Source organism: Ursus americanus, chromosome 4 (genome assembly GCF_024610735.1).
Source record: "Ursus americanus isolate L20-20 chromosome 4, mUrsAme1.1.p, whole genome shotgun sequence".
In the NCBI taxonomy this organism is placed as follows: Eukaryota; Metazoa; Chordata; class Mammalia; order Carnivora; family Ursidae; genus Ursus; species Ursus americanus.
Window position 1 is genome coordinate 56,440,867 of NC_142130.1, and position 13,075 is coordinate 56,453,941.

A 13,075-nucleotide genomic window follows, 5' to 3' on the forward strand; every position below is an offset into this window, starting at 1 on the left:
ACCAAACATATAAGTTGTGCTCAATTTATGTCACAATATCAGAATAATTTTCTCAATGTAACTTTATTCCAATGCTAAGATAATTTCTCTGAGAAACTTTCTATCGTACCTACTTTCTATCATACACAGACTTTCTGCAGCCTTTGGACCTCCCTCACACAAACATGCTCCTTGTTAAACAAGGAACCATCTTGTTTCTATCAGTTTCTGTCCTTTTATTACATCACAGGGTCTCAGACTGTAGTGTTAGGTACTCCACAGTAATTTTACTTCCCTGATTACTCATAGAGGCCTTTCTTTACTTAGAAAAGTAGCTCTTCCTATTTCTGGTCTTTGGATTCTATAAAAATGATGTTTGCAGCACCACAAAGAAGTGTTTTTCCTGTAGTACTCTTCAATCTTACTGATATTTGCCTAAAACTGTCACTTTCCTGTCCCCCATACATGGTAACTGTTAAAGAGCCTGTGACCACTCTAAAATTCAATGTGTCCAAATTATCCAATATAAGAAAATATCTAGTTGCTTTTTTCTCATTTAGAATCATGTATAAAATGGAAGACAGGCTCAACATTCCAAGAACTCAAAACTTCTAATAATATTTGCAAATGGATTTGAAAAATATTCTGGGAAAAAAAAAAAAAGGTCCTTAGTTGTATCAAAGGGCGTAACTAGTTAGAATTTCCAGAGTACTGTGCCTCCCTGAAAACTCAACTCACTTTTATAAAATGTAATCTTGTGAGAGGTCTGATCTGCTAAGATAAAGACATGATGACATTACAAACATAACCCATCTTCTGTTCATTTTTTGTTTTCTTTGGGAAAAAAATAAAAAAATTAAATGCCAGCTGCTATTATGAAGAACTATATAATGATGCTGTATATTCTGAGTTGGCAATTAGACTTGGTGATTGGTCTTCATCCACAGGAAAAACAAGAATCTTCTCAAAGGAGGTGTTCTGTGTCCCAAATAAGACATCTCATTATAATATGGTGACACAGCAGAATGACAGAGTAACACTCATGACGTATATTTATCTCTATACACACACATATTCTGGCTTTTCCCTTCTTAGGTTGTTTGAGGTTTGCTTTAAAAATCACCAGCATAAAAAACAAACAAAAAACAAAAACACAAAAACCTCCTCTGACTTGAATTCTGAGATGTCATTTCCTCCTTAGTCCTCAGGGAACATAACTATCCCATCTGAACACAGCATCTGAATAATCAATCTATGACAGCTATTTGTGAAGAAGAAAATACTTTCTAGTTACTGAACGGAACCAGAGTTAGCCAAGATCCTCTTTTTCCCCCCTAAGTAAAAACAAGCAAAACAGGGGGCGCCTGGGTGGCACAGCGGTTAAGCGTCTGCCTTCGGCTCAGGGCGTGATCCCGGCGTTGTGGGATCGAGCCCCACGTCAGGCTCCTCCGCTGGGAGCCTGCTTCTTCCTCTCCCACTCCCCCTGCTTGTGTTCCCTCTCTCGCTGGCTGTCTCTATCTCTGTATAATAAATAAATAAAATCTTTAAAAAAAAAAACAAAAAACAAAAAAAACAAGCAAAACATTCTGAAATTTTGGTCAATGGAAATAGTAAGAGCTTTGATGCTAGGTAAACTAAGGAGGTTTGTCTGCATGTTATTAAATATCCAGCTATCCTACACCTGTCAGAAACACTTATTTCACAAGGCGATGGCAGAGCCAGATCCAGAAATATGAAGTGGGGCTGATTTCACCGGGTGTTTTCTGCGGCTTCCTCTCTCTTCAAGTTGGACTGGAAATACTATAAAGAAAATCCTCCAAGCAATCTGCCCCAAACAAGGAAGTTCATAAAAAAGAACAGGAATGTAGGAGGGGAAAAAAAACAGAACTTAAAAGAATGTGACTTTTATCTGCACTTAAAACTCAGAAAGTGTGCAGTATGGAATTAACCCTGCTTAACTCTTTGCTCACGTTATGCCGATTCACGCACAAGTGCTTTAAAAGTTCACCGTTGGAGTTTTCAAAGATTTGAAAGAAAGATCTCACAGGAAGTGTCTCCAAATATAACTTAATTATATTCAAAAAGGAAATGCTCCCAATAGGGCCTGAGCTAATCAGAAAATAAGAAAACCTAAAAACACTATGAACAGAGACATGGTTACAACTAAGCTGACTTGAAAGATAGAAACACACGAACATGAAAAATAGACATAGTCAAAGAAAAAGATTCAGCATTATGTAAAGCCAGCAAATATCGAATATTTAAAATTAATCACTCAATTGGGTTTTGACAGAAATTTTTCCAAATTGTTTATTTAAAATGAGAGAGAGGCAGCAAGGTCTCATTCCTCTTCCTCCGATGGATGTTCTGATTATATCATGTGTCTTTCTCTGAGGCAAAATCCTGAAAATGGCTGAGTTGACTGGAGTCAGATGCTAAAAAATGCCTGTTTTGCTACTTCTAGCTGTGTGAAATGACACTTAAATTCTAAATCTTTGTTTTCTCATCAACAACTGGGATTAATTTTGACCTCGCAGAGTTTTTAGAAGCATAAAATTAGCACAATTTGCAGCCCTCAATGGATAATAAACGCTAGGCTTCAGAGTATTGCCCAATCCTTCAAACCATTAACACACTAGAAATAAACAAGCAGGGCGGCAATGTTACCAGTCCTTTTAAGAAATATTTGATTTAGGTATTAGAAAGACATTGACATAATAAGCATGATCAGACAGCCATTTCTCCACGTTAGGTTTGCTCCTCCAAAGACAGCAGAACGTGCTGTGCTGAATGAGAATGCGACATTGAAGAATGGACGGGCCATAGGAAAGGAGTGGCAGAGGTTCAAAATGACCCCAAAGTGGTCAGAGCTAAAGCTCTATGGGGAGAAAGCAAATGGAAATGTCGTGACAAGTCCAGGCCAATACAACCCGTAATGGAGATGGGTACTCTTCTGCCCATAGGTAACAAGTACAATATAAACTGCCTGCTTTGTACACACAAGAAACTTATCTGATGGAAAGAGAAAGAATCGAGACAAAGGGCACAAATGCTTTTAGTAAATAGTAAGTTAAGAAAGTTTTGAAACATACCAAATGTGGAGGCTCATTTATTCCAAGTGGTTCCTGAAATATATTAAAACATTTTAAAAATTGTCATCATATAATATTAGTTGTCCTTTTGAAAGTTTTGAAAATACCATTTGAAAAATGAAAAAAAAAAAAAAAAGAAGGTCTCATTTACTAGATCTCTTGAACTGGTTATGACCCTGAAATAATTTACAGGATTATCTTATAATTTAGTATTTATTACTTACTAATTCATTTTGAGTAATGGAGCTGGGAAAAAAATATGCTGCTCAATGTCCATCAAAAAGATAGAGTCTGAGCTTCCTGGCCTTACCTTTCCCACACTATATCGTGGGCACCCTTCTGGAGGTGTTTATTATCCACACTGGCCATGCGCTTTCATAACTGCGTGACTTTGCACAGGAGATTATGTCCTCTTTGAGGACTGCCTTCTCTGCCCCACTTCATTGTCTGGCAGACGTGATTTTATCCCTTAAGATATCACTTCATGCGGGAATGTGGCATGGTGCCCAACTCCCAGGCTCTGAGGGCTCCTTCACTGGCTCCCCCAGCCCTGCCCACACACTCCACCTCCTCACTAATCCCACCACACTCAATCACCTCCACGTCAGTCTCCTCAAAGAGACTGAGGCCTATCAGGGCAACCTTATTCATCTTGTATCTCCAGGGACCAGTAGTGTCTGACACATGAGGCATGTAACAAATACTGTTAAATGAATGAAGTGACCAAATTACAGTCATCTCACTGATGCGCTCCTACCACCTCCCATAGCTCCCTATAGTCTAAGAAAATTCACATGCTATTTCATTTTCTCTGTATATTCACAAAACATAATCCAGCAGTTTCACTTTTAAAAAGCCTGTTCCACATAGTCAATTGTATGCCATTATATGCTCTGGAACTGTTATGGTCATTCTTAACTCACCAGTTGGATAGGTCGTATTGACATGATTATGTTATTTGATCCTCCCCAGTCAAAAAAGCATTTGTATTTCCCTTTCTCTAAAATGTACTGTTCTCCACAGAAGAACTTCTGTTGGTAGGCAACCCATCTAGCAGGGGGGAAAAAGGGAAAAAGAACAGAGGTGATACAGACTCGAGCAATCAACAATTTTAAAACCAAAGAACCTCTTAAGGTTCCCAGGACAGGAGACAACTTACACGCCACTTTTAACGTGAATGGATCTTGTTTCACTGCCAAAGCCAACTTCTTCCAAGTCAGAAATTTCCTGATTTGTAATGTCAATAAACTTCCCACTTTCTAGGTCAGATTCAAACAGTGTGATAGAAGATTCTATAAAATTCTAAAAAGAGGGAGAAGAAAGGTAAGAAAAACATATGGATTTTCTCCTATAGATTGCTATATCTTAGCACAATTTTCACACACTGGGATAATTTCACACAAATAACTCCAGGAAAAATTTTAAATGGAACCGGAAACAATTTTAATAGTTACTACTCTTCAATAGTTCAAAGAAAAAAATAAGTCTGAATTTAATCAGGAAGACATTTTTATATATAAGTGGGAATTAATCGAGAGTTGGTAAATTGCTGGGACTTACAGGCTATTTATTGCATGTTAAACTATAAAGGAAACTAAAGTTTCACTTGTGCTTAAAGAGCAAAAGCCACAACATGGAGTTAACAAACAATGTGCGATTGGCATTTGGTGACAGAGGATTTTATAAGCTTAAATGTAAAAGAAAAAATGAAACTTCCTTGACAAAGGATTAAAAAATTGAGGGGAGGGGCGCCTGGGTGGCACAGCGGTTAAGCGCCTGCCTTCGGCTCAGGGCGTGATCCCGGCGTTACGGGATCGAGCCCCACATCAGGCTCCTCTGCTATGAGCCTGCTTCTTCCTCTCCCACTCCCCCTGCTTGTGTTCCCTCTCTCGCTGGCTGTCTCTAACACTGTCGAATAAATAAATAAAAAATCTTTAAAAAAAAAAAAAAAACAAAAAAATTGAGGGGAAAATTTTAAATTTTTTATAGTTAGATAATATATTTAAAACAAAAATATCAGAAAAATTTTAAGACCCACGTTGATAAGTCAGCAAAAAACACAGATAATTCACAAAAAAAATAAGCATTAAAAACAAGTAAGCAAATGTCCAATTTCACCAGTAAAAATAAAGAAATTCAAATTAAAACCGTTAGATACAATTTTCACTTTTTAAAATAAGTTAAGAAGGATCTAAAAATCCAGTTTTGTCTGAGAACATTGCTGGTAGAAATATAAATTGGATAGCTATTTTAGAAATAATTTAGAAATACATTTTAAAAGACTGATATTGTTTAACTCTCATACTGTTGAAATTCTTTTTTTTTAAGCTAGAAAAAATTTCCTAAAACTAAACGATGGGCAATTTACATGCAAAGATGCATTTTTTATAATACTGAAAATCTGTAAACAGTGTAAATGCCCAAACGATGTATAAACATAAACCTTTCTGCATCTTGCCTAACACTTGATGGAATATAATTAAGAAACTAACAGTCAATTCTATACTTACTACTGGCCAGGAGCTTTAAGTGCCTTATTTCCAAAAGAACTACCACATGAGATTATATTACTATCATTCTCATTTCCCAGCTAAGGAAAGTGAGTAATTTGCCTGAGGTTAACGCAGCTACTGAGGGGCAGAAATTGAATTTGAGTCCAACTTTATCTACTTATCTATATACCCTAAGCTCTTAATCACTGTCAGATAGGATGAAAGAACAGGATAAAAACTCAAACTTATAAAGTTGGAAAGATTATAAGCATGCAAAAAACCCCAACTTTTCATATAAGAAAAATTCTAGGAAAAAACCCAAGAGTGGTTATCTTTAGATCCAGGGAAGTTGGCAATTTTAACCTCCTTTTTTTTCGACTCTTTATAATAGATACACTTTCCATTTGGAAAACACAGAATACTTTATTTATTTATTTATTTTTAAAAAGAGACATGGGCGCCTGGGTGGCTCAGTTGGTTAAGCATCTGACTTCAGCTCAGGTCGTGGTCTCAGATCTCAGAGTCCTGGGATCTAGCCCATTTGGGGCTTCCTGCTAAGTGGAAGCTTGTTTCTCTCTCTCCCTCTGGCCCCCCCCCCCAACTTGTGCTCTCTCACTCTCTCAAATAAATAAAATCTTAAAAAAAAAGAAAAAAGAAACGAAAATCTCTTCCTCTGTCCCTACTACTTTGTTGTTTGTAAGTAAGTTTTAGACCTATGGAAAATGTTATCGACTTCTGTAAGTCTCAACAATATCAATTTCTCCCCCCTCCTTTAAAAATATTATAAATTTGGGATGCCTGGGTGGCTCAGTCAGTTAAACGGCTGCCTTCAGCTTGGGTCATAATCCCAAGGTCCTGAGATCAAGCCCCACATCAGGCTCCCTGCTCCAGTGGGGAGCCTCCTTCTCCCGCTCCCACTGCCACTCCCCATGCCCTTAAAAAAAAAAAAAAAAAGATATACATATATATAATTTAATCTAGGAAAAAGATTTCTAGGATAAACATTCACTTTATGAAAAAGCAAAACAGTATTTAAAAATAAAAACCAAAGCATCCATAAGAGGGAAAATACACTTAGAATAATTTTCTCATTTACTACTTACTTGTCAACTTCCAAGGATTTAAAAATTGTTCATCTAACTGGATCAAATTTCATTTGAGACTTTAGGATAGAAGATAAAAAAGGATTTTTACCTGAGATCTTTATTATAATTCATAACCCATAATTATATTTTTAATTTCTCCTTGACAGTAAACCTTTGGAACCTGAGAATATGTGTTACCTTCATTACCTTCATGTGGTTCTTTAAAAAAAAAAAAAAAAAAGAGGTGGGTGAATTTTTTTACCTGTCACCATCCCTCCTCCTATTAACATAGCACATTATTCTCAAAACACTTATACTTATTATTGAGCTCCCTTAAACCCTGATTTTAGACATGTAATATACATGCATAAACATGTACACATATATACACACATAAGCACACACATATATCTATTTTGACACAGATTTGCTATTTTGCAGATATAAATAAATATCTTAAATCAAGGCTTTAATAGCCCATAAGTGATTTGTCTTAAAGTCCCCAGGACAAGCCTTCCAACTGAAATATGTTTACAGCCTGGGTGCCACACCAGCAAACCTGGTTGTCCTGACAACAAAACTTTCCATCATCTGAAGAACCTGAACACGCCTGTTTCTTGTCACATGCAAGTACATAAAACCAGCTCACGGTGGCTGTGAAGATACGACGTGATGATGAGCTGAACGGGCCCTGTCTGGGTCCTGGCAGGAACCGCTATCAACAGCCACTAACCAATCAGGCCCAACCATAATGGCAGGGTCTTCAGCAGTTCTCATAAAGACATAAAGAGATAAATACAGACACGTGCAGGTGTGCTGTGTTTGTGCCCTTTCATTAAGAAATAACTTGTGTTATGATGTGATGTACTTTACTTGAGCAATGATTTGCATGAGTCCTACTGTGTGCGTTGTGGGAGAGTGAGCTGGGAAGCAGGCTGGGGCTGCCTTGTTAGGCAGGCTGGAGATGAGCAGAAGAGGAGGGATCCGCTATCACAAGACTCAGTGCCAAGTACAAGAGCTGGCAGCATATGACTTCACAAATTTCCTCATGTGACTTGAGTTTGTGTCCCTTCTATTCTGGCTGCTACTTCCAAACACCTGGCTGAGGGCCACAGGAGCCTGTAAGTGGCATCCCTCTCTTCTTTACATCTGCTTTTGTTTAGTCATGCCTTCGCTTGCATTATAGCTTTTGCCTTGTTTCTAGGTACCTTTCTGAGCCATTCTCCTCATTTTCACTCCCTCGACATTTTTCACTCAAACCTACCAAATATACAGTGTCTGAGCTAGTTGACTAGTTACCATCAGCTCTGCTGGGCAGAGCTCTAACTCCAAGCCAAATCCAAACACCTGGGGCTCAATCTCCAGGGATCACATGAAGTGTGATATAAAACATGCAAAAAACTACAAAATCCAGAAACTTCAGGAGGTGACTGCAAAAGACGCTTAGAGTCACGTCCACGGTAAGCACTGTGAGGTTTCCAGGTTACTAGCATCCTAGCTTTCCCAGGCACAATTAAATAATTTTTAAAGTCTTAAGTGGAGCTCTGTTGCTTAAGAATGAATAATGATGGGATGATCTCAAGTCTGTACTCTGCTTTCTATTTTTAAAGCACTTTTATGCAAGGGAAAATGTGGATAGCTTACTATGGTCTCTGGTACAGAACTTCCCATTGTCAGAAAAAAAATCCAATGAGCAGGTGCTTCAGGACCAAAGATACATCTTTTTAAGGATTAGTAATTTGGGTGTTTTTAAATTCCACAAAATCTTGCAGCTGATCTGCCCTGGAGCCCTTGTGCTATAACCTTCTGGTGGACAAAGTATTAGGAGACACCAGTGGAAATCTGGTATACCCATTAATTCAGAAGAAATAATGATCTCCATTGCACCTGGTTTCAAAGATCTGAAAAGAGGCCCCAAGACTGTAAATCTTAATAAAAGCAAATCCAAAAGTTAAGCTAGTATAAAACTGAGGAGAAATAAGCATAGCAAGAAAGTTTTATCAAGGAAGCCAAGGAATAAAAATTCCTTTTTTTAATCCCTGGAGTCTAAATACTCCTATACTCTTCTGGACCTCTCCTTTAAAAAATAAAAAGTTAACTCAAAGTCATTATATATCTGCCTGACTCATTTGGAATTAGAAACATATTTCCTGTTGTCTTCTCCAAGTACTCTGTGACACAGATTACATTAGCCCTCAGGAACATGTCCAGAATTTGACCTTAGTAGATCCAGAATTCTGCATAACGAAGCCAGGACATTAGAAAATTGCATTGTATTATGCAGTATTTCTATCTATCCTCTTGTTCATTTTATATTGTTTCAACTTAGATCTTACATGTAGTGCTTCATTCCTTCCTAGGTCAGGGACACTAGGAGAATCTGTATGGGGAATATATGTCCCACGCCAACTCCACCTGTTAGCTTACATAGGCTATGACAACCACAAGAGCTTTTTTTTTTCTTTTTAAATATTTTATTTATTTATTTGAGAGAGGGATACTAGTGGGGGAGGGAAGAGGGACAGGGAGAAGCAGATTCCTGCTGAGCAAGGAGCCCGATGCGGGACTCAATCCCAGGACCGTGGGATCATGACCTGAGCTGAAGGCAGATGCTTGACTGACTGAGCCACTCAGGCGTCCCAACAACCACAAGAGCTTTTTAAATCCTATGTCTAGCTCTACTGTATCATAAACTTAAAATTTTTGGAGGTAGATCTTGTTATATCTTATCATAAACAAATTAGTACAGGGGGCAGAAGGAAACTTTGGGAGAAGATGGATAGGTCTGTGGCCTGATGGTGGTGATGGCTTCACAGGTGCACACTTATCCACGAAGTCATTGAGTTGTATATACTACATATATACAATTGTTTTATATGTTAATAATATCTCAATAAAGTAAAAAAAAAAAAAACAACACCAAAACTGCTCCCCAACTCTATGCTGTTTCTGAATATGAAATACTTCATCTGAAAATATTTTAGTGAACATAAATTTAAATTATAAACTGTCTGAAAGTCATGTAAATATTTACTATACATGTGTATTGGTCTGTGAGGTGTACATATATTTACAGCTACAGATGAAATGCTACTAAGCCTTTGGTTGAATGAGATCCAGTCTTCTGCTGTTAGGATGCTTTTTTTAGTCCAATCATTCTGTAACAACAACAACAAAAATGGATAATTTGACATGGGGTCTAGAGTAAGACAGACTTGCCCTGAAATCACAGCTCTACACTTGGGCCTGGTGCCTAACCTCTCAGATCCTGTTTCTGTACCTGTAAGATGAAGATCATAAGAGTACCTCGTGGTCTTTGTGAGGATTAAGTACAAGTATGCATGTAAGGTCATTAATAAGTACTTGACAAATGTCAAGATTATAATGAGGATTATGATAATATCTTTATAAGCTAACAATTAGTCTTTTAATTGTTAAAAAATCTTATTTTAAGAGAACAGAGGATTTTCTGTAAAGGGCCTTTTCATTTACTTATATAAAAATGGTATCATTTTTGTAAATGCCCAAAACTTTTGTGTGTAGCTATAAACAACATGCCAATTCCTGCTGATTTTTCCGACGTATACATTATCAGACTGTCTATATCAAACATCCTCTATTTAACTATATAGTTATAGTATTTATATCTCTTCACGTTTTCTACTATTGGGAGATTTCACTGAGTGATCTGGGGGTTTTATTATTTGTTTGCTTGTTTTAGTGACAGTCATCCTGGGAAGGTGCCAACACATTCACTGTTAAACATTTCTAGGATCAGCAATGCTTCTATTCAATTTTAAAAAAGGAGGTAAAAATTAAAAATCATTCAATACTACGTGGAAGATGCTTTGAATCATGACCCACAGTTCCCTGAATGCAAGTGGTCATGAAAACCTAAAATATAAGATGAAGGTTCTATCTTGTTTTGTCTTGCGTGCCTTTTAGTGGTCAAGGAAGGAATGACTAGGGAGAGAAAAACCCGTGACCCTTGTATAATAGGACTGTGGACTGAATACCTCAAAAGTTATCTACCCGTTGCTCAAGCAAACTCAGTGCCCAGTCTTCAGTGGACTGTCCTATACGTCTTTCAGGTGGAACTGGTTTCCAACTCACTTTCTAACAAAGATCATTCATGGGGGGGCGGGGGAAGCTTCCTTGTTCCCTGTGCTGCTTCTCCCATTCTGGCCCTTCCTGCCTGACCAGGTGAAGGGCCCCAACAGACAAAAACCTGAAAGGCCAGAGCACACAACCTCCCTGTGCTCACTCAATGTCCCTGCACATCCCATAACCACCCTTCACTTCGTTATCAATTCCTTCGAAGAGAGCTTTGGAAACCATTCCAGATAGTTCAGAGTTTATATGAATACAGACTACTCTGGAAAGAGACTGCAGTGGTAAATCCTGACTCCTAAGAAAGCATGCCCCTCTGAACACATTAAAAAGACTCTAGAGCTGGTCAGGAGAATGAGCAACGTTTGATAAGCCCTGATTTCCTGCAGAACTCTCTAACATTTATCTCTTCTCTGTGACCTCATCAACTTCCACCTGGCATCCTGTAATGTCCAGACTTACCTCCTCCACCTCAAGCATTTCTCGGCAGACTCACCAAAGATCTTCCGAAACTTCTAATCTAATCTTGCTCACTAGGCCTAAAATCCATCATGGGCTCAAGGTCAAACCAAGAAAAAAAAAAAATCTGAACTCCTCAACATATATAAAAGGCCCTTCAGTGTCTGGCCTCATTTTCTCGAAGTTCTGCTTAATATCCTGACTTAACTGCATTTGCCAAACACACCAGTTTCACTTTTGTGAGGGTTTCTCAACCTCTACACTATTAACATTTTGGACCTAATGACATTTTCTTAAAAAGATTTATTTATTTATTTATTTTTACAGAGCGTTAACTAGTGAGAGCGAGAGAGAGGGGGGCATAGAGGGAGGGAGAGGGAGGGAGAGGGAGGGAGAGGGAGGGAGAGCACAGGCACACAAGCAAGAGGAGCAGGGGGAGAAGGAGAGAGAGTCTCAAGCAGACTGCGTGCTCAGTGCAGAGCCCGATCTGGGGCTCAATCTCATGACCCTGAGATCACAGCCTGAGTGGAAAGAAACCAAGAGCTGGATGCTTAACCGACTGCGCCATCCAGGCGCCCTTGGACCTGAAGACATCTTGTGGTGAGAAGGCCATCCTGTGAAGTGTGGAGGTTTGCCCTCTACCCACTAGATGTATCACAACCCCCCGCCCCAAACACACACACCTGCCCAAGTCACTACCCCCCAAAATGTCTCCTGACGCTATCAAATGCAATGGGGTAAAGTCACCTCCAGCTGAGAACCACTGGCTTACATCCTTGCCTCTTTATGTTAATCTCTTGCTAAAATAGTACCTACACCTTTCCCCTTCAGGCAGTCCTGGAACCTCTCCACGTGGCTAACTCTTGAACCTGAAATTCTGTTCAACCGTTATCTTTTCCTATTTCCAAGTGGGAGCAATTGACCTTTCTCTGGTGAGTTCTTTGTGCCTAATGCGATTATAGTCAAACATTATCAAGTATTTATAACAGTACTATTTTCCCTATCAGACTGCCAGCTCTGCAAAAGCAAGGACGGAGACTGGCCACTGTATCACCAGCCTCTGACACAACCCAGCTCACGAAGCAGGTGCTCAACAAATAGTATTGATGGGTGAAAAGTTAACCTAAGGATTCTACAATCATCTTAGCTGTTAAGGAAAGCAGGCAAGCCACATAAGCAGTTCAGCGTAATGCTTTCAGGTATTCCAAACAGTTTATAACCTCATGTTCTATTACAACTCATGTCTGATTTTCATGGACAGAAAACCAACAGAAAATTAAGAATAATAATGCTAACTCACAGCTTGTAAGAACCGGAAAGACAGGATGGGGCCGCTTAATGCCCCACAGGCGTTACTGTCTTCAAAATCTCCTTCTTCAAGCAAGAATTGCTGGCCTTTAAAATGTTCTTTTTCATAGGCAACCCACCTAGAAATACAAAGGACATCCAATTGAGCTATTAATAAGATTAAATTTAAAAAGAGAAAATCATTATAAAGCACCTAGTTGTATATCACATTTTAAAAAGCAACACATTTGTTTTGTTATAAAGACAGATGTTGTACGCTTCATAGGTCAATAGCTTTTATAGTTTGGAGGCTTTTTCCAACAAAAGTTAACTGTTATAGGATTGCAATAGAGCAATGCTCGCTAAATGTTTGCGGTACGACCTGACACCACATCTCAACATGGTCAGAGGATAGTCTGCCAAGTAAAAAATAATGGAAAGCAGAAATAGCCAATGGGAAAAGTTATAAACCCATTTTGAGATTCAAAGATAATTATTCTTATTTTACTGACAAAGCCCTTCTGGAATCATAGAATGATTACTATATTTAACATTTCACTGGGTGTCAGAT

The 13,075-nt window shown here is 38.5% G+C and overlaps 1 protein-coding gene across 4 annotated transcripts in view; it reads right to left on the reverse strand.

Moving 5' to 3' along the window:
- Positions 1–13,075, reverse strand: part of CRYBG3 (crystallin beta-gamma domain containing 3) — a 105,835-nt gene that overhangs the window by 30,097 nt on the left and 62,663 nt on the right. For 3 of the 4 annotated variants that reach the window (XM_045785389.2, XM_045785387.2, XM_045785388.2), the window contains exons 12-15: positions 12,518–12,644; positions 4,231–4,373; positions 3,995–4,121; positions 3,072–3,104 (exon numbers count right to left, since the gene is read on the reverse strand). In XM_045785389.2, coding sequence (XP_045641345.2) covers positions 3,072–3,104; positions 3,995–4,121; positions 4,231–4,373; positions 12,518–12,644 — 430 coding nt within the window. Of the gene's footprint in view, positions 1–3,071; positions 3,105–3,994; positions 4,122–4,230; positions 4,374–6,638; positions 9,807–12,517; positions 12,645–13,075 lie in introns of those variants that run through there. The other variant, XM_045785390.2, reaches the window with a different exon arrangement.